The sequence below is a fragment of the Sorex araneus genome, chromosome 1, assembly GCF_027595985.1.
Source record: "Sorex araneus isolate mSorAra2 chromosome 1, mSorAra2.pri, whole genome shotgun sequence".
NCBI lineage: Eukaryota > Metazoa > Chordata > Mammalia > Eulipotyphla > Soricidae > Sorex > Sorex araneus.
Window position 1 is genome coordinate 291,021,998 of NC_073302.1, and position 23,081 is coordinate 291,045,078.

The window sequence follows — 23,081 nt, forward strand, 5'->3', positions numbered from 1 at the left end:
TCAGGGGACCATATGGGATGCTGGGAATCGAACCCGGGTCAGCCGCATGCAAGGCAAACACTATCCCCACTGTGCTATCACTCCAGCTGCTACTGTTGTAACTTTTTTAAACTGTTCTTTTGTTTTCCCCTTTGGTTTCGGCTGCCCCGGGGTGGAATCCAGCTCAGGGACGACTCCTGGCAGGGCCTGAGGGATGCTACGGGGTCCCAGGGGTTGAACCGGCACAGCCGGTGCCCTCCCCGCTGTCCCATGGTTCCGGTCCCCCCAGGACGTGGGCGCAGGTACCTGTGAGCACGGTCCGCCGCTTGCACTGCTCCTCCACGCCCCCCTGCCGCTTGCCCCCCTGCGTGAACGGCAGCTCGAACATGAAGCGGCGGATGTTGTGGCTCCTCTCGAACTCAGTTTTCCGCTCCTGCAGTTCCTTCTCGTCGAAGAAAGGGGTCACGTGGGTCACCTGGATATAGGCGAACTTGGAGTCCAGATCCTTCGGGTTGACCTGTGAGCACATGGACGCAGGCGGGCCGGTGACTTCGGGGGGAGAGGGGATAGTTCTGGAAAGCTGGAACCCACCGCGCAGCAGATACCACTCACAACTGCTAACCTTCCGTTTGCCGTTTTCGTTCCAAACATCACCCCCTCCCCCACACACGTATCGTTTAGACACGCAGATATTTTGTGACGCTGATCCCTACACCCCCTTCCAGCCAGCGTCTCTGAGAATCAGGGCGCTGTGTTTCACCCCCACAATAACCATCATGCCTGACCAAATGCGCCTCTATTCCCGGGTACCACCTGCCCTGCTCACGTCTGTGAAGGGACGTTGCTCAGCGGTCCCAGAGTGTTACGACGGCCAAGAGTGTCAGCCAGAATCTAAGCAGTGGTCACACTGTACCCCGAGATCCTAGTCACCTCTCTAGATCTCGACTTGCGTCGAGACAAACGCCTCCTCATCCCCCCACAGCCACGGGGTCTCTTAGGGATATTGTGCTAATTTTCTTACGGGGTGACATCTCCAGGTGCTAGGCCCTGAGTTCAATCCCCAACACCTCATGCCTGTCCCGGCACCACCAGGCATGGCCCAGAAGGCCCCACAGCGCTGGGCTCAAGCTTGGCCACGTTGCTGGGCCTCCCACTGACCGCAGGCCAGCAGCACCGGGCTAAGGACCCCTGAGAGTATTCTGAGTGACGCCCAGGGGGTTCTGAGCACTGCTCGGGAGTCCTCCTCTGCCCCTCACAAAACAGCAACAATCAAGTCCTGAAGTCATCTTTCACTGCAGCCAGATTAGATTAGATGCAAACAGATGTATAAAAATTAATTTAATACAGATAAGGATTAATTGCACTGTAAGTGCCGTTGCTAATAAACTCAGCATGCAAATACTTTCGACACAACTCAATTTTTGGTTTCTGGGCCACACCCAGCAGTGCAAAGGGCTCACTCCTGCCTCTGTGCTCAGGGGTCACCCCCCGTGGTGCTCGAGGAACCACATGTGGCACCAGAAATCAAAGCCAGGTTGGCTGTGAGCAGGCAAGCACCTCCCCGATGTCCTGTCTCTCCGGCCCAACACCGCGTGGTTACATGAGTGGGGCTTGGACCATTCTGCTGGGGTTTGAGGCCAAACAGGCGTTTTCCACACGGAAGCCACATCTAGTTTGTTAGGGAGGTCGATCCGCGGTGCCCGCGGGAGCTGTGTGGAAGCTTCCAGCTCGAGAGCCAGGGGAAGGAGAGGGGAGCCTGGCTGAGGCCCTGGAACCCGCATGGGCAGACGGAGGAGGGCGGAATGGTGTGACCAGGCAAGGAAAGCGCATGAGGGGTTCCAAGTTCAGAATACGGGGAGGGCTGGGGACGTGGCTCAGCGGAAGGGCACTTGGCTTGAGGCCGGGGGTCAAATAAGGAACCAAAGAGAACAGGAATCACGTCCTGGTTTCAGAGAAAGCCGCCTACCCCATCCTGCCACTTAGCTGAGCTTTCCCTAGCGGTGGCGTGAGCGGGTGTCTGTGCAGGGGGCTCTCCCGGGCATCTGTGGGCTCGGGGACGGGGCAGGGCCTGGTGCCAGGCGGAGAGAGCTGGGCAGGAGTCGGGCTATGCCGTCACAGGAGCGAGAACGCCCGCCCGACACCTGAAGCCGAGTCGTTTGTGTGTTTGCTTCCCGGGCTTCCCAGCAACCCGGGGCCTGGGGCTTGACGGGGGCCCTGGGCCGCTGCTCCTGAGTTCTCGGCCCTCTGGCTCAGCTCCAGGACCTGGAGATGCAGTGCAGGAGGTGCCAGGGGACGCCAGAGTGCCCGTCCACCGGTCTGTCCCTTCGTCTGACTATGCGCTCAGAGTCAAGCGGGTGGAGGTGAGAGGCAGAGGCGGGTCTCGACTCCCGAGTTCACCAACACCTGATGACGCCACCCTCTCTTCCAAAAGTTACTTTTATTTTTTTCCAGATGACTGCTTTTTTTTTTTTTTTCTTTTTTGAGTCACAGTTGGCGACGCACAGGGCTTACTCCTGGCTCTGCACTCAGGAATTGCTCCTGGCTGTGCTTAGAGCACCCTATGGGATGCTGGGAATCGAACCCGGCTCGGCCGCGTGCAAGGCAAATGCCCTACACACTGTGATATCACTCCAGCCCCGCCCTGCTGTCATTTTTATTTGTAATTTTTTTTGTTTCTTTTTGGGTCACACCTGGTGATGCACTGGGGTTACTCCTGGTTCTGCACACAGGAATCACTCCTGGCGGTGCTCAGGGGACCCTATGGGATGCTGGGAATCGAACCTGGGTCGGCCGCATGCAAGGCAAATACCCTACCCGCTATGCTATCGCTCCAGCCCCTTATTTGTAATTTTTAAATGGGAAAATATCTGCTTCGGGGCTGGAGCGGTAGCACAGCGGGAAGGGCGTTTGCCTTGCACGCGGCCGACCCGGGTTCGGTTCCCAGCATCCCATAGGGTCCCCTGAGCACCGCCAGGGGTAATTCCTGAGTGCAGAGCCAGGAGTAACCCCTGTGTATTGCTGGGTGTGACCCAAAAAGCCAAAAAAAAAAAAAAAATCTGCTTCATGAAGCTTGTCCGGGGAAGGCAGAGAGAACTAAAACCAAATACACCTCCACTTACGGACATTCTGGATACTTCTCGGGCCTTTCCTCCCCCACCCCCCACAAGCATTTATGAAACATGACAGACCCCGTGTGGCCCCGGCAATGGTGCACCACAACGCGAGCACTTCCGCAGAAAGTCCTACCTTGCCGGAATCTTGGATCATCTTGACGTTTTCGGAACCGAACTTCGCCGAGTAGAGCTTCAGGAGTCGCTGGGAGATCTCGGACAGAGGCGTGAGTTTCGGCTCCTTGTAAATATACTCCTTCCCATCCTCGTCCTCAAAGAAGCCCTGTGAGGGACAGCCCGGTGAGGCGCAGGCCCTGAACTTCCATCCCGGGAGAACCACCGGGAAGGATTCTTCAGTGAGTTAAATTAAAAAAAAAAAAAAAAAAGAAAAACAAGACGAAGATGAATGGTTCTAAAAGAAAATGCTACTCAGGTTGCTCAAAGAGGAAGGACAGGGAGCAGGTGATGGAGTCCTGAGAGTGAGGAGGAGCGAGCACACACGTCAGCTCACTCACAGACACTGTGTTACGAGAAGACGGGGGTTTCAGACTGTGTTCATGGCGGGGCCGGGGCGGGCCCACCCCTGTTTCACTTTCCCGAGAAGCAGGTGTCAGGCGGAGCTGCTGGCCACCTTTGGGAGCCTGCCGGGCTCCCAAACGCTCCCGCTTACAGGAGTGTTCAGGGCCAAGAGAAGGACCAGGGCCTGGCGCGGGCGCCCGCACGCAGGGGGTCCTTGACTTGCTTCACTGACCGGAAAGGCCCCGGGCGGCTGAGGGGCCGACGCCAGGGCGTATTCTGGTCAGCACGGATCATCGTTTGTGTTTTAGGGTCAATCGTGGTCCAGGCAGAGCAAGGCCTCCGCTCGCAGGGGAAGTGAAAGGGGCTGAAGGCGTGAGACACGCTAGGGGGAGGTTAATAGGTGAAACAAACGGAACAAAAAAAAAAAAGGTTTCTCATCTAAAACGAAAGAGTGAAAATGGTGCAAAAAAATACAGGATGTGAACAACAAAAATATGCAGGCGAGGAACGTGAAAGAAAAAGCACCCACATCAAACTAGGAGTTTAGATGCAGCCATTTCACTAGATTACTTGCTTTTTAAGCACCGACTGTAATTACCTCCACATCTGTTTCACTGTCTGTAAACTGGTATTGCTATAGCGTTTTAAGAGACAATAACAGAATAAATTGAAGGTTATAGGATGCTCATAAAAACCCCATACACCCTAAATGAATGAGGGATTATAGCTGATACCATTTAATCATGTTAGAGATTTGGAGGTGGAGCTTTCAGTTAAATTGACAGCAACCCTTCTTACGGGGTTTCTGGAATATTACAATGGAGACTCTGATGGTGATATTATACCACACATGGGAGAGATGCAGGGACCAAAGAAACCAGACAGTCTTAATTTTGGTTTAGAACATGCAGTACTGATGTATAAGGAGACAGATGATTTGTTTCTGTGATGAAATACACTGTTATTATTTTTTTTTTGGTGTTTCAATGACTGGAACAAGCATACATACAACTTGGAAAGGAAACTCGCAAGCCCCTCGCGGTGTGGCAGAATGGGGGGGGGGACGGAGAACTTACCGCTGCCTTAAGAAAGGAATAAAGAAAAGACAGAAAGGGGGGGGGAAAGAAGCAGAAAGTTTACCAGGAGAAAGAAAAGAACCATCGTCAATCTGCAAAGTCATCAACTCAGCATTTACAGGAAACAGAACACTTGTGGGCTACAATTTCATAGGCTTTGAAAAAAAAAGAAGGGCGCCGTGTGTGTGTGTGTGTGTGTGTGTGTGTGTGTGTGTGTGTGCGTGCGCGCGCGTGCTCGTGGGGGCGGGGGCGGTGCCCAAAGGAAAGAGGGACTCACCTGTCCAAAGAAGGCCACCCGGAAGTAGGTGCCCAGCAGCCTGCGGCCCGAGTGCATGACCTCGGTCACCTTGCTGTAGGCCTGGTGCAGGGTGTCGTAGAGGTGCGCCAGCCTCTGCAAAGGGACACAGGGGTCAGTCCCGCACAGGAACAGCTCGATGAGACCGTGTGCGTGGAAGGGCCAGGATGGACAGGGCAGGGGCCAGCCGCCGCCTGGCACGGGGCCTTGGTGGGTTGTCAGCCAGGTCTGAAGGCCGGGCACTGAGAATGGTGCCTGAGCATTGTCAGGGGTCCCTCCAGGGCAGGGGGGGAGGGGGAGGAGGAGAGGGGGAGGAAAGAAAAAGGGGGAGGGGCTGTGAGGGGGAGAGGGGAGGGGGGAAGGAGGAGAGAAAGAGGAGGGAGAGGGGAAGGGAAAGAAAAGGGGGAAGGGGAGGCGGGGAGGGGGATGGGAGAGAGTGAGGGAGGGGGAGGGGAGGGAGGAAGGGGAGGGGAGGGAAGAGGAGACAGGGAGGGAGAGGGGAAGGGGTTGGGCACAGAAGAAGGGAGGGAGAGTGTGAGGGGGAGGGGAGAAAGATGGGGAGGGAAGAGGGGGAGGGGAGGAAGGGGGGAAGGGGAGGGGAGGGGAGGGAGGAAGGGGAGGATAGGGAGGAACCGAGGGGGGAGGGCAAGGAGTAGGGCTAGGAGGAGGGGAGAGAGGGAGGGGGAGGGAAGGAAGGTGAGAGGAGAGGAGAGAAAGAGGGGGGAGGGAAGGATGGGGAGGGGAGGAGGGGGAAGGGAGGAGGGGGAGGGGGAAGGGAAAGGAGAGGGGGAGGGGAAGGGAGAGAGCGAGCCCTGGAGCACTGCAGGTGTGGTCCAAGCTACTACACCCCATCGCATCCCTACCCCCCCAAAGGAATCTGTCTCGGGGGGCACTAAGAATACACTTTGCGGGTGCGACAGATGAGGGTTCGCTATTGTTCTGTTCCATGTCCTGCCCAAAGCACCCTTGGGTGCTGAGCACCCCGGGGGTCCGTGCAGCAGCAGGTAAGCTGGACATCCCCGTACCCCCGGGAACCCCGAGAGGCTGCCAAGGGCGAGTCCCGGGACGCCATCTCCTCTGGTTTGCTCCATTTTTAATTTTTGTTTGTTTGGGTGCTACCCAGCAGTGTCAGGGAGCACTCCTGATGGAGTCCGGGTGGAAACATATGAATCAGGGACTCTCTGGGGTGCAGGGGACTGAACTGGGTCAGCAGCATGGAAGGTAAATGCCCCCCCGCCCCCCTCTGCTATTGCTCCACCCCAAAATATTTTATTTATTTATTTATTGGCTTTTTGGGTCACACCCAGCGATGCTCAGGGGTTACTCCTGGCTTTGCACTCAGGAATTACTCCTGGCGGTGCTCAGGGGACCATATGGGATGCCAGAGATCGAACCCGGGTCGGCCCACGTGTAAGGCAAACGCCCTACTCGCTGTGCTATCGGTCCCTAAGTATTTTATAGGATTGTTTGTTCTGTCATAGGAGGGGGTTTGGGCCACGGTTGGCAGTGCTCAGGGGCTACTCCTGATCCTGGGCCCAGGGGTCACTCCTGGTGGTGCCGGGAGCTGGACCAGGTCAGCCACAGGCGGGGCAAGCTCCTGCCCCCGGTACTATCTCCGGGCCCCTGTGGGGGGCCGTCCCTGGCACGGCTCGCCCTCCCCCCCCCACCCCGGCTTCCCGGGCGGGGTCGCTGAGCCCCTGCGGACACCGTCTGCCCCTGCAGGGACCAGCAAAGAGACTCGGGCCCGGACCGTCTCCGCGGGGATGGTCGGAGCTACGGAGCCCAGCGGCCTGGGACGGAGGCTCTGAGCCCGGGCGGGGCGGGGGCGGGCCGCACTCGCCAGTCTGGGGTCTGGGCCCGTGTCTCTGCCTCGTACCTCGAAGTCCCGGCGCTTCTCGTAGATGGGGATGACGAGCTTGTAGATGTCGGCCATGAGCTCGTAGCGCTCCGCCTTCCACAGCCCGTCCGCGCACTGTTCCAGGAGCTCGAGGAGCACCTCCTGGGGAGGACGAGAGAGGGGGCGCCCGTGAGGCAGCCACGCGGAGGACATGCATCCTCTTTATTGCGTCACCTCGAGACACAGTTACAAATGTGCACGACTTAGCTTCGGTCATACGATGATCGAGCACCCGTCCGTCCACCAGTGAGCACCTTTCTCGTCTTTGTCTCCCTGAGCACGGAGCCAGGAGCGACCCCCGCTAGGTGCTGTCCACCCCCACCGCCCTTTAAAGCTCGGGACAGCGCTGAGGGGTTTAGCTGCTTCCGGTGCTGCCAAGGAAAAGGGTCTCGGTTCTCCTGCCCCATCCCTCCCCGCCTCCCCGGGCTGAGAGCTGCCCGCAGGGCCCTGCCCGCACCGCAGCCAGCCGGCTTCGGCCCCCAGGGACAGCGCCTGCCCGCTGAGCGTGTCTCATCCCCGGCACCACAGGGAGACCCAGCCCTGCGCCCCAGGGATCAGGCCTGTGCTGGGTCCCGCAGCCGAGTGCCAGGTGGCGGCAAGGACACCCGCTTCGGACTTAATCAAAGGTGCCCGCGGGCGCCTCCTCCCATCAGCCCCCGGGGGGAGGCCGAGTGCCACCCTGGGCACCTGCCGGAGGACTGAGAAGGCTGCTCTGCGCGACGGAGGGGACGCCCAGGGCTGGACGCAGCAGCTGCCCAGGGCACCCGAGCCCCCTGGGGTCGGTCGGGAGGGGGCACCTCAGAAAGGACTTTTGGCTCTCCGCCGAGTTGTGGGGTGCTGGGAATTGAACCCGGGTCAGCTGTGTGCAAGGCAAACACCCTACCCACTGTGTTACCGTTCCAGCTAAAAAAAAAACCATTAAAAGCATTTTAAGCTCGGGCTGGAGTGATAGAGAGTTCAGTGGGGAGAGTGTTTGCCTTGCACGTAGCCGAACCAGGTTCGATCCCTGGCATCCCATATGGTCCCCCTAAGCACCACCAGGAGTGATTCCTGAGTGCAGAGCCAGGAGTGACCCCTGAGCATCGCCAGGCGTGTCCCCAGAAAGAAAGGAAAAAAAAAAACAACCAAAAACCAAAAAAACGCTAAAACAAAAAAATGCCCACTTCAACCTCATGAACAATGCCAGGGTTCAATGTTATCAGCAAAATTCCATGGGACGAGGAAGTGCCATTTTCCCTGCCACGGGCACCATCTTGCCATGTGGTTCCAGCCGGCTTTGGGGTGGGGGCTGCAAGGGGTGGGATGGCCACAACCTGGAGTGAGCCCACCCCCGGGGCCGTGCTCACCTCGTTGAAGTGGACGTCCTGCATGCCCACGTCTTCCATCATGGAGGCCTCCTCGTCGATGTTGGGGGTGATGACTCGGAAGGCCGAGCACCCCTGTCGGCACATCCCTGGGGGCGGGAGAGACGGGCAGGGAGGGTGAGCCTGGAGGGCCTCCTGGGGGAGGCGGTGAAACCAGGTCTCGGGAGGCTCCCAGGGGGCGCGTGGGGCTGTGTGCTGAGTGCTCGGCCTTCCTCCCCTCTCCCGCTTTTTTCTCCCGCTCCCTTTGTGTCGCACCCGCCTTGACAGGAACTCCCGCGACTGAAACACACAGAGCCGCGGGGCTCGGGGGCACAAACAGCGAAGGGCCCCGCACCGGACTGGCTAAGGCGAGGCCGGGAAGAAATAGCCGGAGTGCGTCAGAGGGAAACTGAGGACGTGAAAGGCAGCTGTTTCCACCCCCCAGCCCCCGGTCATGAGTCAGGCTCCCTGTTGGCCGGAGCGCGCCTCAGCCCTGCCTCTAACAGCCTCTCAGACCAGCTACCAGGAGCCGGCAAGATCGTCCAGGCTCTGAGGGGCTGGCCTCGCACGAGGCAGACCCGGGCTCGTCCCTGACACGGTTCCCGGAGCACTGAGCCAGGAGTAAGGCTCAGTGAGTGGGCCCCAGCGCCAACAGCCCCCACGTGGCCGAGAGCAGCGGCACGTCCTGGACTCGGCACAAGTCCTTGGTGGCAAGCGGGGGCCACCCCCGGGACAAGCAGTCACGGCCCCTCTGGGGCTTCTGCCCCTCTGGGGGTTCCTGGCCAGACCTGGTCCAACAAAGACCTGCCCCCGCCCGGTGCCACGGGCAGCAAGAGTCCCGGGGCCACGCCCCCCAAGCACCCAGGGTCCTACACCTCAGAGGCCCCCACAGGGCCCAGCACCCCTCCCTGCGGACCGTGTGGGAGGCTGACATCAAGGGTGCCGGCACCTGAGCGGGGAGCAAAGGGAAGGCGTGAGTCAGGCACCGCCTCCTGCACGTGGGCGGCTGGGGGGGGAGCAGACGGGCAAGGGGTGGACGGGGTGGGCCCGGAAGCTCCCGCAGGCCGGCTCCCTGCTCCTCAGGGCCCGGGGAAGGGTCTGCCCCTAGACCTGGGGAACGATGTCCGGGTACGGGGGCTTGAGGGGGCTGGGGTGAGCCCCCCGGGGAAGGCCCCCGTTTCTCTCAGTGATGGGATTTTGGCACCATGGAAGCGCCAGTGAAAGCCCACGGCAACACGCCCGCCACGTGCCTTGTTGGATTGTGGGTCCTCTTCTGTGCTGGTCAAGTAAATGCCACATCAGAGAGGGGACAAGGGGTCACACGGAATACACAGAGATACACGTAATACAGACAGGTATACACACATGCAGCCACATAGGACTGTGCCCACATGTACACATATGAAAGAGAGACATACATAAACACACAAAACACACGTGAAGAGACACAGACATACACACAGACATGCTAAGACACGCAAGCACATGCAGACATATACATACACACATATACACAGACATACAAACACGTAGACATACACATGCACACACATATACACAGGCACAGAGACAGATATACACTTGTACACACATGCAGATAAGCACACACGTGCAGCCACACAGACACACTCATGGAGCCATAGAGATGCACACACATGCAGCCACACAGACATACACACACAGACACACTCATGGACCCAGAGAGATGCACATACATGCAGACACAGACATACACACACACGCACTCATAGAGCCATAGAGATGCACATACATGCAGACACAGATATACACACACTAATACACAGACACACAGATATAGATGCAGACATGTATATGACACATACACACAAATTCACATACAGACAAGTACACGGATACACACACACCAGCTCCAAGCACATAGGCAGGTGCACGCATGCACATGTGTGTGCACGTACATACACACACGCATGTGCCTGAAGCCTTCTGGGTTCCCCGACCGTGCTGCCCATGCCCTCTCCTCTCCAGCCAAGCCTCACCTTTCCGCATGAGATACTCCGCCACGAGGGCCGTGACGTGGACGTAGCACATGGCCGCCTGCGGGGGATGCCAGAAGCCAAGGGTCAGCCAGTGCCGTGCCGGGACCCCCACCCACCCCAGGGACCTGACCCGTGGGGCCACCTGGAACCCCCCACCCCGTGGCGCCCAGGCCGGTGGCTGGGGGTGACGCCTCAGTGCCTTACAAAGCCGAGGTCAGGGCGGGAAGAGGGGGCCCCACGCTCGGGTGACCAGGAGGAAGCCGGCCCGGCATTCTGGGGGCGCCCTGCTGGTTCCCCCGTGCCGGGATCAAACCTGGGCCTTCAGCAGCAAGCAACAGCCGGGCACCTTGACCCCCGCCCACCGCAGTCAAAAGGGGACGCTTCCGGGGCTGGAGCCACAGGGCAGCACGTGGCAGATCAAGATTCCATCCCCAGCACCCCTGAGCACTGCCAGGAGCGAGTCCTGAGTGCAGAGCCAGGAGTGATCCCTGAGCATCGCGGGTGTGACCCAAAAAGCCAAATAAAATAAAATAAATCAAAAGGGCGGGGGGCACTTTCTTCCAAGCAGCATCACGGGCTCGGGTGGGGGGGCGGGGGCCGGGGCTACCTCGGACAGGTCCCCGTTCTTGACGTGGATCCGGGCCATGCTGTCCAGCCACGTCTTGCGCAGCTCGGGGGTGCTGGCGTAGGACTTGGCCAGGCTGTACTGCAGGTCCACCAGCATCTCGGGGTCATTCTCGTGCTCCTTCATCTGCGCCGTGGCCATGAGGACCGTGCGGATGCGCTTGGTCAGGTCCTTGACGTCCGAGGAGAAGGTGGTGTGCTGCAACGGGAGGGGAGAGGGGCGCGTGCCCGCGGCGGCTCCAGCCCTGGGGGGCGGGGCGGGGTGGGGACGCTGGGAGGGAGGGCCCCGGGGCCGGCACCCACCTTGATGAACCTGTCGCTGTTGGCGCAGTTGTTGATGATGGACAGGGACTGCTGGAACCGGGTGCCGCCGATGCCCACCACGTCCGCGATCAGCTGGCTCACGGAAATGATCACCTGGGGACGCACCCGCCCAGGGCCGTCACCCGGGGCCTGGGGCCCTCTGGGGTTCCCCCGGCTCCACTGGGGACAGCAGCCCGGGGTCTGGCCAGCCCTGCAGAGTCCACACGCCCTCACTGAGGGCCACAGCCTCGCCGGCCTGGCCTGTCTGCCTGGCAGAGACCCCCCCATCTCTCACTCACCGGCCCCCTGCTCCCTCCCAAAGGAATACCGTGCCCTCCTGGGGTCGGGCTGGAATAAGGGCACAGAAGGCCCAACACGCGCTGCCTCTGCAATTTCTTGCATGACACAGATTATTATTATTTTTTGCTTTTTGGGTCACTTCTGGCTCTGCACTCAGGAATTACCCCTGGCGGTGCTCGGGGGACCATATAGGATGCTGGGAACCGAACCCGGGTTGGCCGCATGCAAGGCAAACACCCTCCCCGCTGTGCTATGGCTCCAGCCCTGCAGATGATTATTATTTTAAATTTTTATTTCTTTTTGGGTCACACCCGGCGATGCACAAGGGTTACTCCTGGCTCTGCACTCAGGAATTACTCCTGGTGGTGCTTGGGGGACTCTATGGGATGCTGGGAATCGAACCCAGGACAGCATGTGCAAAGCAAACACCCTCCCCGCTGTGCGATCGCTCCAGCCCTGGTGTGCCACAGATTAGGGCAGCAGCAGGTCTGTCCCTTGGAGGGAGTCCTTCGTCCAGCACCGCCTTCCCCCCACCCCCTCACACAGCCTATGGACCCCACCCCGCCGGCCTCTCCCGCCCCCGGACCCAGGGACAGTTCAACACGAGTCGTCCTCCACCTTCCGCCGCCCCACCCGGGGACACCTCTGTGCCCTCAGGCCTCCATGGAACCGCCGCCCCCTCAGGGAGCACTGTGACGAGAGGGATCTGTGGTCACTAACCAGCGCCCACGTCACCGGGGAGGACGTGGACACTCCCAGGGAAAAGGACCCAGATCTTCACGGCCCTGCCCCCTGCAGCTTCCCTGCCCTCCCCCTCAGAATGGGGGCTCTGCTTGGCTGCAAAGGTGGCTCGCCTCCCAGTGCTCACTGTCTGAGGAGCCTGGCCCCTGGGTGTGGGTCCCGCTGCTCCTCCCCCATCCCCGCAACCCGGGCAGCTGGTGTTGGCGTGACGTGCCCTTCCGACTCGGGGTCCCCGGGGACTTAGCCTGAGAGGGCCGCTTTAGGGACCCAACAGTGCGGGGCTCAAAAGCAGGCTTCCTTGGTATCCCGAACTGGTATAAAAGAGACTGAATTGGTATCAATCTCTGGGATTTCATTTTTTTGGGGGGGAGGGGGGCATCCCCCGATGACTTCTTAGCGGTTTAACAAAACAAAATGGACTTTTAGGTTTTTTTTTTTTTTTTTAAACTAAGTTAACCCATAGTCTCCCAGCCCGGGCTTCACTGCCCCAGAGGGGACCCCAGCCGTGGTGTCAGCAGATGCCCTCTGGGGTGCCTTGCTAGTTCCCGGGGCCCAGAGCACTGCTCTCCCCTGGAAGACCCTCGAGCTCCCGGCCAGGGGCCTCCTGGCACACGGGGCCCTGTGAGAGTGGGGCATCTGCCTCTCGGCTGGCCGGTGCTCCCTGGGGACCCACCACAGCCCATGAACAAGCTGATGCTGGAAGGCACAGGGGCGGCAGGAGGGCACTGAGGGGAGGACTCGAGCACACACTGGTCCTGCACGTGGCCCGCCACGGCTCAATCCTGGCACCGTGTGGTTGCCAAGCACCCCCAGACGTGTCCTTGAGCACCATCAGACATGGTCCCCGAGCACCTCCCGGCGGCTTGGTGATTCCCAGGGTCCAAGCATGGCCTCCAAGAACTCTGAAGAGGGGCCCTGGAGTTCCCAAAGCACTGTTTCAGAGACACTCCCCACAACACACGCAGAGGGACACGTGCAGATGGACACGCGCAGATGAACACGCGCAGACACAAGCAGATGGACACATGCAGACACAAAAGAAGTGCTCTGACGTGCCCCCATGAGCGTTGCACGAGACTCATCAGCATCGCGCCTGCTCCCCAGGGCCCCTTTAGAGAGGTGACCACAGGTGTGGGCAGTTCGATGGCAAGGAAGGACCAGGGCCTGGAGGATGGGGGGTGGGGGGCGTTGTTTGCTGCCGGGGTCCTATTTGGGGCGTGGCCGACAGGCTGTCAGTCAGCACAGCGGTCTCAGGCCGCTCCCGCCCGGCCCGGCACAGACCCAGGATGCCAGCGGTGGCGGCCGGCAGGCGAGGGGGCGCCCGGGGGCCCACCTGCAGGTGCGTGCGCACGAACGACTTCTTGCCCGTGTAGTCGAAGTTGTTGCGCATGAGGAAGTAGAGCAGCTGCGAGGCCTCGGTGCGGATGGAGCCCAGCTTGGAGTTGCAGCACTTGAGGATCTCGTAGCACAGCGCCGCACACATGTCCGCGCGGCCCTCGTAGAAGGTGGAGGGGAACTGGGGACACAGCACAGGTGTCCGCGGCCCCGCCCCGCCCCGCCAGCCCCACTAGCCCCGCCCACCAGCCCCGCCCCGCCCCACCAGCCCCGCCCCGCCCCGCGGCCGCTCACCTTATAGATGAAGGAGCGCAGGGCGGTGAAGACGTGCTTCAGGGCCGTCTCTGACTGGTGCTTCTGCAGAAAGCACAGGTGCACGTCGAACACCTTTTTCATGAGCGGGTTGTGCCCGTGGTCCGCCAGCAGCTGGTTCTGAAAGCACGTGGGGCACGGGGCGGGCCGGTAAGCCGGGCACAGGGGCCGGGCGCTAAGGCCACCCCCACCCCCCCTGCTGCGGGCAGCTGTCGGCACCCTGAGGTGCCGATCCTGGGCACTGAACAAAACAGGACTCAACGAGACGGTGCCAAAAGGAAAAGGAGAGAGAGAGAGAGCAAGAGGGGAAGTGCCTCCCACAGAGGCAGGCTGGGGGGGGTGGGGTGGGGGGTGGTAAGAAATGGGGGGCCTTGGTGGTGGGAAATGTACACTGGGGGGGACGCTGCTGGATCACTGTATGCCTGAACCCCATTATGAACAGCTCTGGAACGGTCTACCTCACGGATATTTAATTAAAAAAATTTTTTTAAGTAATGTGGAGTTCATACCCAATTCAGTCTGCTTAGTCAATGTCTGAATAAATAGCAGGACTCTGACATTAAAAAAAAAAAAAGAGAGAGACGGTGCCGGTGGTGGCGCACGATCAAATGTGGTTAGACTGGCATAAACAGCGGCACCGGCGTGGACAGACAGACAAACACGGCCACGAATCCTCTAGGAAGACACAGAATTCTCTCGGAGCCGGAGGCCTGACAGCCCGTGTGTGCCTGGGAGACGAAGGGGAGTTTTCTCCCTTTCAGGGGCTGTCATAAGGCCTCGGGGCGCACCATAAGGTGGCGTGCAGCCCCCGCTGCCCCCAGGCAGGGCAGATCTCCGTTCATTCACCTGTTTACCCACGTGCCTGCAGAGAAAAAGGTCGTGCTCGTGACCCCTAGTTTCCTGTCGCTTTCAGGCTACACTCAGCCGTGCTCGGGCATCACTCACGGTGGGGATCAGGGAAACAGATGGAACGCAGGGACCAAACAGGCACGCAGGGCAAGTGTCTTTCCTGCTGCACTACGGTGCTATGGTCTGGTCCCAACTGGTTTGATTAAGGGAAGGAGGCTGAACGATTCTTGAGTGTGTGTGTGGGGGGGGGGAGGAGAGAGAGAGGGAGAGAATGGGGGAGAGAGGAGAGGAAAGAGGGAGAGAGAGAGACTAAGAGAGGGAGAGAAAGGAGAGAAGGGAAACAAAAGGGACAGGAAACAGGGAGAGAGAAAAAGAAGAAACAAAGGAAGAGAGAAAGGAGAGAGGCAGAAGGGAGAGAGAGAAAGGGAGAGAGAGAAGGGTGAGAATTTTTTAGGAGGGAGAGAGAAGGCAGAGGGAGGGAGAGAGAAGGCAGAGGGAGGGAGAGGGAAGGCGGAGGGAGGGAGAGGGAAGACAGAGGGAGAGGGAAGGCAGAGGGAGGGAGAGGGAAGGCAGAGGGAGGGAGAGAGGCAGAGGGAGGGAGAGGGAAGGCAGAGGGAGGGAGAGGGAAGGCAGAGGGAGGGAGAGGGAAGGCAGAGGGAGGGAGAGGGAAGGCAGAGGCAGAGGGAGGGCCAGGCAGGAGAGGAGGGCGCGGGGAGCAGCTCTGCAGTGGACGCCCGAGCGCTGACCAGCCCCGCCCCTGGCCCCGCCGGGAGAGCCGTGCTGGCCATACCTTGAAGGCCAGCGTGAAGAGCGAGAGCGTGTCCAGCGCCGTGAGACACACCTCCGTGGCCAGGTTGGCTTCCAGGAAGGCCTGGTGGAGGACATCCGCGTCCGAGTGGCCGTAGCCTGTGGGGTCGTGGCACAGGGTCAGTGCGGGGGCGCGGGAGGGCGGGGGGGGGGTGGACACAGTCAACTTTTGCTCATTTCCAGGAGGCCCCGTGGGGCGTTGGCTCGCAGGGAGCCCTTGGCGGAGGGCGGGGTAGGGGTCATTACGGAAGTGTCCGCCTCTGTTTCACGGCTCTCCCGACCAGAAGGGCTCGCGCCGGGCCGGACAGAATTCTGGGAGCTTCTGAGCCCGGGGAGGGATGGACATTCTGACACACTTTACACACTTATAAAACGGGCCTAGGGCTGCCGACACACCCCCTCCCCTCCCGGGGGGCCGTGGCTGGGCTCTCGACTCTAGTCCCCTGGCCGGCCAGAGGCTGCTTCGGTCCAGTCTGCCCATCCTGACTGTTTTCGCTTTAGAGTCTGAGGCACAACCTGGGCCCGGGCTGCCGCCCGCCTTCCGGTTCTCTCCCTCTCTCTCTCCGAATGACTTCGGCTTCTGCGGAGTTCTGTGACTCCACAGACGTGCGCAGAGTTTGTGCTCAAGCCTCGGGGAAGGCCACAGGTATTCCGAGGGGGGCGGGACTGAGCAATGTGCACGGAGAACCAGAGGGGGTCGAGTGAAGTGGACACAGGCCGAGCGCGGACACACACCGGGGGTCTCACACATCCCTGCTTCACGGAGACACCGACAAGGGAACAGACAGTCTCCAGCGAGGAGCCAACTTGGCCCCGGACGCCAGAACTCAGACGGCCAGGCTGGGCGGGAGACGGGGACAGGGGAGGGCCGGGGCCAGACCACAGCGGGGAGGGCGCTTGCCTTGCACGCTGCTGACCTGAGTTCGATCCCCGGCATCCCTTATGGCCCCCTGAGCACCACCAGGAGTGATCCCTGAGTGCAGAGCCGGGAGGAGGCCCTGAGCATCACCAGGAGTGATGCCAAACAAATCAAAAAAAAAAAAAAAAAGCAGGTTGGGTGTCTGCCTGATACAAGGCCAACCCGGGTTCGATTCCCAGCATCCCATATGGTCCTCTGAGCACCTCCAGGAGTAATTCCTGAGTGCAGAGCCAGGAGGAACCCCTGAACATCGTCGGGTGTGACCCAAAAAGAAAAAAAAAAGGGGGGGATGGAAAAGGTAGACTAGAAGCAACAGGACAGGGTGGCCCTGGGCACTTGGAGGCGGGGAAGGTGCTGTAACTCTGCTCTCTCGCCCCATAGAGGTTGGCATTCCTGTCGCCATGTTGCCAGCACTACAGCTGGAAACCAAGAAACCCCCACAAAACTCAGTGACTTAAGCTACCTCAGACACAAGCCTGGCTGGGTCACGTCCTGCCTGGTCCCCCGTCCAGAGCACGGGGCAGCCCTGCCTTCATCTCTGTGAAGCTCCGAGAATAGTGTCCGGCCCGGGGAGTGGGGGGTTGAGGGGGGGACGCCTGGGTAATGCCAGCACCACCCGAGTGACACGCTCGGTCAGGGCGACTCCTGAAAGGTGACCAAGAGTTGACTGCGGTATCCGACTTACTTCCATAATAAAGCGTCAAAGCCAACAGGTCTGAAAGGAATGTGGAAGAGAAGGAAAGATGGTGAAGACTCATCGCTTCCACACGGACCGGGACCTTCCGCCGTGACTGACCGCGAAAGCCGACTGAGCCCTGAGTGGCGGCCTGGCGCCCGACTGGAGGTGGTAAGTCATGGGATGGTATGCATTAGTGGAGTGTGTATGTCAACATGGGCGCAGAGGTGTTACGGGCTGCTCTAGGCACGGAGAGAGATGGTCCCGTCACGGCAGGTCTTTCTCCAAGGGGCAAGACTCTCCCCCGCGCTCCAGAGAGGAGGACGCCGGGAACACAGCGAGGGCAGAGAAAGCGGAGAAACTTCTCCTGAGTCGTTCATGGCACAGAAACCGCCTGAGCGGGGTGTCCCCCGTCTGGGCTGCACCACGAGAAGCTGCCTTGGGTGAGGTCAGGACCCCGGGGCCACGGGGACTCTGCAGGGAAGGACGCGGAAGAGCTCTTCACAGGGACCTGCGTAGCCCTGAAAACAGCCCAGGCCTGACTCTGTGCTCTGTTTCTCTTGATCTCTGCCTTTGGGTGGGTGTTAAGTTCCTGACAGTGGAGAATGATGGATGTTATTGTTATTTTTTTTTTTTGGCACTGACATTCACCGCACCATCGCGTCCAGTGAGGTTTGCCTGGTGAGAGGCAGAGACCGGGAGAGGGACAGAAACCGGTGGATGAACAGCATTTGGGAGCTCACCGGGGGGAGCGAGGGCGAGAACCCACAAGACAGACCCACCCAGAGGCCTTTCATCAGAACAGCTGGAATCAGCTTTTCCGGGGCTGCCTCCCACCCCGGGGGAATTCCACAGCTTGGGTTAAATTCTAACAGGAAACTTGCTTTGATGGTTTAAAAATAATTTCTTGGGCCAGAGCGATAGTTCAGTGAGGAGGGCACTTGCCTTGCCCTTGGCTGACCCAGGTTCAATCCCTGGCACCGGATATGTCCCCTAAGCCTCGCCATGTGTTAATTCCTGAGCACTGAGCCAGGAGCAAGCCCTGAGCACCGCCGAGTGTGGCCTCCCCCAAACCCAGGCCCTGTTGGCGTTGGCGGTCCAGTGTCCCCATCCTCTCTCTAGGCGGCTAAGAGGAGCAGGAGCTCAAACATCACGGCCGCCAGCACGAGGCCTCAAGTCTAGAAGGAGTCCCAGACTGGGGCCTGGTGATGTGGCTTGTGAATGGCAGAAATTTCTCTGCGCTGTCATTTGACCGCTAAGTCACAGCAGTGTCCCCTGGGGAACACAGGGGTTGGAGGGAAATCTCTGTGTGTGTTTAAATCACAAAGAAGAGAAACGGCCCCTTGGAGCGTGACCACATCTCCCCCAGCCACCTCATTCAGAAGCCCAACCCGGCCCTACCCACAGGGGCTCCTGCTGGATGCTTTGTCGATACACCCCCAAACGAAGCCCGGCACTAGAGAAGAGCGAGGGGCACGGCCAGCCCGCCCAGGGCCAGCGCCCAGCGACGCTGTCTGTCCTGGCAGGCCTGGGAGGCGTCCCATGGTTAGGGCACTGGCCGAGCCTCACTCCCTTGCTCCCTGTGGGCCCCCAGCAAGGCTGCGGTACCTTGGGCACCTCGGGGTGCCTGCGACTGGCCACCAGTGGCTGGTGGGACCCCTGGATCTCCTCAGCAGCACCCCACACAGAAAGAAGGGGCGTCTGAAAGGCAGCGTGTGCTCAAGGTTGGGCCAGCAGCGCCTGCAAGCTGGCAGAGCCAGGAGGGCTGTGCCCGACCCCCGACTTCCACTAGGGGGCAGCAGAGCCTGGCAGGTGGGGAGTGGAAGGACCCCGCCCCCCTCCCCTCAGCCCTGGGCCAGCTCCGAGTGGGTCTCTGCTCACGTGCAAGCATTTCCCACCCTGCGGTCACTCCCTTAAGCCATCTGCTCCACACTCGGAAGCCTGGGATGTGAGGACCGTCCCTCTCCTGTCACCTGCTCTGCTCAGCCTCTCACCCGGGCTTCTGCCCTGAGGAGAACACGTGCCCTGGGCACTGGGCACCACCCACTGGCACCCGGGGCACCGGGTGAGAACAAGCCCGAGGCACGCGTGCTGGGCATCCACTCCGCTGCCTGCTGCCGCCGTAGGGAAGCCGGGCTCTAAGATGTCCCCCTTTCCTGAGCTGTAACGAGTCCCTGTCCTCAGGGAAACAGACGAGGCGTCTCCTCTCGAAAAACATCTCCGAGGGGCCGGGCGAGCTGGGAGGGGAGGGGAGACACAGGCTCTCTGCAGGGCTGTGGTGGGGCTGAACTGGCTTTAAGCCCCAGGCACCACGTACGGTCCCCTGAACACTGCCAGGGGTCGCTCCTGAGCACAGAGTTAGGAGTCGCTCTGGAGCACTGCTGGGGGAGCCCAAAGCATGCACCACCAGGATAAAAGGAAACCTCCCCCGAGCGCTGCTGTGCGCGGGCTTCACCCTATCCAGGGCATGTTCATCTGAGTTCACGCTACTCGGGGGACGGAGGTGTTTGCCCTCCCTGGAGGACAGATGGCTTTAACGCTCACTTCCTTTCCTTTTTTAAAATCTGTGGCGGGTGGGGGGGGCACACCTGGCCATGCTCAAGGCTTACTCCTGGCCCTGCTCGGGATGCCCCATCAGGGGTACTGGGGATCGAACCCGGGCCAGCCACGTGCAAGGCCAGCTCCCTCCCCACCTCCTCCTTCTCTTGCATCTGTCACGGGACTTGGGAGAGACGGGCCCCACAAGCTGCCTGGTCAAGCCCCTCACGTGACCCGTGACCGGGCAGACCCCGCCGGGGGTCCTCACCCAGCCTCGTCCTTGAGCCCAGGGCCACCCTCGAGCCCAGGTGAGCGGACAGGCTGGCCCACTCGAGAGCCGGGCAGAGGGCTGGATCCCCGGCGTGGCGTGGCCTCAGGACGATGCCAGGGAAGGCCTTGACGGCCCCCTGCAGTCGGAGAAGACCCCGACCTACCCTCTACTTCCTCTCGGGTCCACGGCCTCAGGCACGATCCTCAGCGCTCCAGGGAATGCCCCGGGGCACTTCCCCTCGGGCATTTCTGTCCCCCCCCCCAACATCGGGCAGGGGGGGCTGGCACGAGAGGACTGTCCAGTGCCGGGCCAGGCTGGCCAGTGTGGTGCCCACCGCCTGTGGCTCACTGCCCCCTTTCCCCTCGGGCTGGGGCCCGGGTCCCCATATAGCCGTTGCTCCAGGTGCCCGCTGACCCCACATCTGTCCTGGGGGCCCACGGCCGGCAGGGGCGTGTCAGGGAACTCACTGACTTTTCACACACCTGGGTGGCACTTGGGGGAGAATCTCAGTGGAGCTGGCCGGCCCGGGGGCTTCTCCCCTCTCCAACCCGCCCCCTCTCAGTGCTCGCTGTGAAGCCGGGACCCTCTGGGGTCTTGCCTGGGTTCCACTCAGTGGCTTTGAAGATATCCCGTGGGGGCCACTGACCTGGGCCCCCTGTCTGCGGGGCTCCCTGAGTTCTCTGGACAATGCCCCGCGCGCGCGCGCGCGCGCGCGCGCGTGCGTGCGTGTGTGTGTGTTGCAGGCAGCGGGACTTGGGGCCACGTTAGGTGGTACTCAGGGCTTACTCCTGGCTCTGTGCTCAGGGCTCACTGTGGTGGGCTCCGGGGGACCCTGTATGGTCCTAGATATGGAACCTGGATGGGCTGTGTGACAAGCAGTGTCTCACCCCTGTCCCATCAGGAGCAGCTTTCAGCCCGCCAGGCCGCCACTGGATTAAGAGTCTCTGGTCTCTGCTGCCCCCCGCTGGCCAAGATGAGCTCTGTCAAGGCCTTTCTTTCACAGAGGAACAGAAAAAAATATTGAGGGGGCCCTTTCTGTCGTCTGGGGGTCGCTGTTTAGGCCACCCCTGGCGGTGCCCAGGAAACCCTTGGGACCCGAGTCAGCCGTGTGCCAGGATGGCGCCTCGTCCACTGTATTATGGCTCCGGCCCTGCTATTCTGATTAATTTCTAAAATCAATCCATTTCTGACTCTGGTGTCCTGACAAGTGTCCCCTGTTGGGCCTACGTGATACTGGCTGCCCCCAAAGGAGGTACTGTGCTCTGCGTTCAACTGAAACACAAAAAGGCACAGGGCTAGTCTAGGTGCGGAGAGAGCAAGTCATGCGTGCCTCGGGACATGCACATGCTCGCACATGTGTATGCACATGTGTGATGCTGCACCGTCCTCTGGGTTCTGGCAGAGCGGACAATCTGGAGCTCAGAAAGAAGGCTTCAGGAGAGGGAGGTCACGACCGCCAAATATAAGGTTGGAAACTGAGGCAGCAGCGAGGGCAGGGCCAGCAGGAACCACCAGGACACAGTCACGGCTGAAGGGCCTGAGGCCGCGCTGTTCACAGGGAGGGGACGGGGCCAGGCAGAGAGGAACGTCCCTGGGACTGGGGGACAGGAGTCTAGGCTCCCCAGCGGGGGGAGGCAGGGAGGCCGGCGGACTCAGAACTGAGCACGGAGTGGTCAGCCTCCTGTCCACGCCGCCTCTCTGTGAATGGGCCACTCGGCACATTTCTATTCTCCTGGGGGACAGGCCCTTGGTCGGCTCGGGAATTGTGGGAAAAGCCTCCGTGTTTAAGCTCAGGTGTCAGCGGGTGCCGTGGCCGCGGCTCCTGGAGGACGCTGACCCACGGGAAACACCCAGCACTCCGTTTGGTGTCTCTCCCCGCCACCCCCCTGCCTGCAGAACTAGACGCCAAAAACGGGCAAGGTGTTGGTTGAGAACTCGCCCCTTGCCGCCTGCCCCAGGCCAGCTGCCCCCTGTGAGGAGCTGGGCCCGGGAGGAGCTTCCCACACCCCGAAGTCAAGAGAGTGAGGAAACAGAGATTTCAGGCGAGCGCGCCCTTCCCGGCTCACTGCTGGGGGCGCACCAGACCGGGGTTGTACTCCGAGTCCCCGGCCTGGGGAACTGCCCTCGAAGAAAGGCTCCGGGCAGAGTCCCGACTGGACGCAGAAGGTGGCTCGGACACCATAGTGGACGGGGCTGTGCTGGCCGGAAAGAGGCGGAGACATGGCTCCCCGGTATGAAAGACAGCGCCTGACACGAGAACAAGTGACCGCCTCGCTACAGCGGCAGGCTCCGTCTGCGGGGGCAGGAGGCAGTGACCGGAAGGGACCCACCTTGGCTTCCAAGGGGCCGCGGGCTGGTGTCTTTTGTTTTAGGTTTTCTGCTTTGAGAAGCTCTTTTTTTTTTGCTTTTTGGGTCACACCCACCCATGCACAGGGGTCACTCCTGGCTCTGCACTCAGGAATCACTCCTGGCGGTGCTCGGGGGACCACAGGGGATGCTGGGAATTGAACCCGGGTCGGCCGCGTGCCAGGCAAACGCCCTCCCCGCTGTGCTATCGCTCAGGCCCCCTGCTCTGAGAAGCTCTCAAGAAGATGAAATGCTGCAATTTCCCGTGACAGACAGCAGTGATCCCCCGTCCCCGCGGGTGACAGACAGAAGTCATGGAAACGATGGCCCGCGTCCTGGCAGAATCTCGGGTGTGACGTTAGAACAAAGCCCCGAAGGTAAGGCAAGGCGAGATGAACGGAAAGGGTCGCTTTGCAAGGGAGCGGGTCTCAGAGCAGACCCCGGCCTGATTGAATCTTACCATTGTCTACAGAAATTCCAAGCACACTTGATATCTTTCTCACACTGAAAACACAGAAAAAGTCACTTTGTTACTGGTTTTTTCCACACCGGGACGCATCCATTCTGGACTTCACAGGCCTGTCAAGGCTCGGCCTACGCCCTGCGGGGGGATGGCGAGGATGTGGGTGCTGGGTCAGCTCCGAGCCTCGGGGGCACAGCGAGGGCGGGGGGGCCTGGCCCGGGCGGGGCCCGGAGACGGGTGGGAGGCGGCCCCTGGAGATAGGCAACCCCTGGCAGTCGGCACAAACAGCAGTGCCCGTGGGCCGGCTGCGCTGCAGGTGGACCTGAGGAATTCCGGGGGGTCGGGGCGGGCGCCCAGCAT

The 23,081-nt window shown here is 60.6% G+C and overlaps 1 protein-coding gene across 20 annotated transcripts in view; it reads right to left on the reverse strand.

Annotated features, from left to right (window-relative positions):
• The window catches only part of DOCK9 (dedicator of cytokinesis 9), a 237,162-nt gene that overhangs the window by 14,157 nt on the left and 199,924 nt on the right, over positions 1-23,081 (reverse strand). For 11 of the 20 annotated variants that reach the window (XM_055146257.1, XM_055146218.1, XM_055146188.1 and 8 more), the window contains 12 exons: positions 15,492-15,607; positions 13,835-13,972; positions 13,539-13,721; positions 11,165-11,278; positions 10,845-11,060; positions 10,238-10,295; positions 8,223-8,329; positions 6,856-6,978; positions 4,962-5,075; positions 4,207-4,242; positions 3,226-3,372; positions 286-496 (listed from right to left, as the gene is read on the reverse strand). In XM_055146257.1, coding sequence (XP_055002232.1) covers positions 286-496; positions 3,226-3,372; positions 4,207-4,242; positions 4,962-5,075; positions 6,856-6,978; positions 8,223-8,329; positions 10,238-10,295; positions 10,845-11,060; positions 11,165-11,278; positions 13,539-13,721; positions 13,835-13,972; positions 15,492-15,607 — 1,563 coding nt within the window. The other 9 variants (XM_055146227.1, XM_055146252.1, XM_055146270.1 and 6 more) reach the window with 4 other exon arrangements.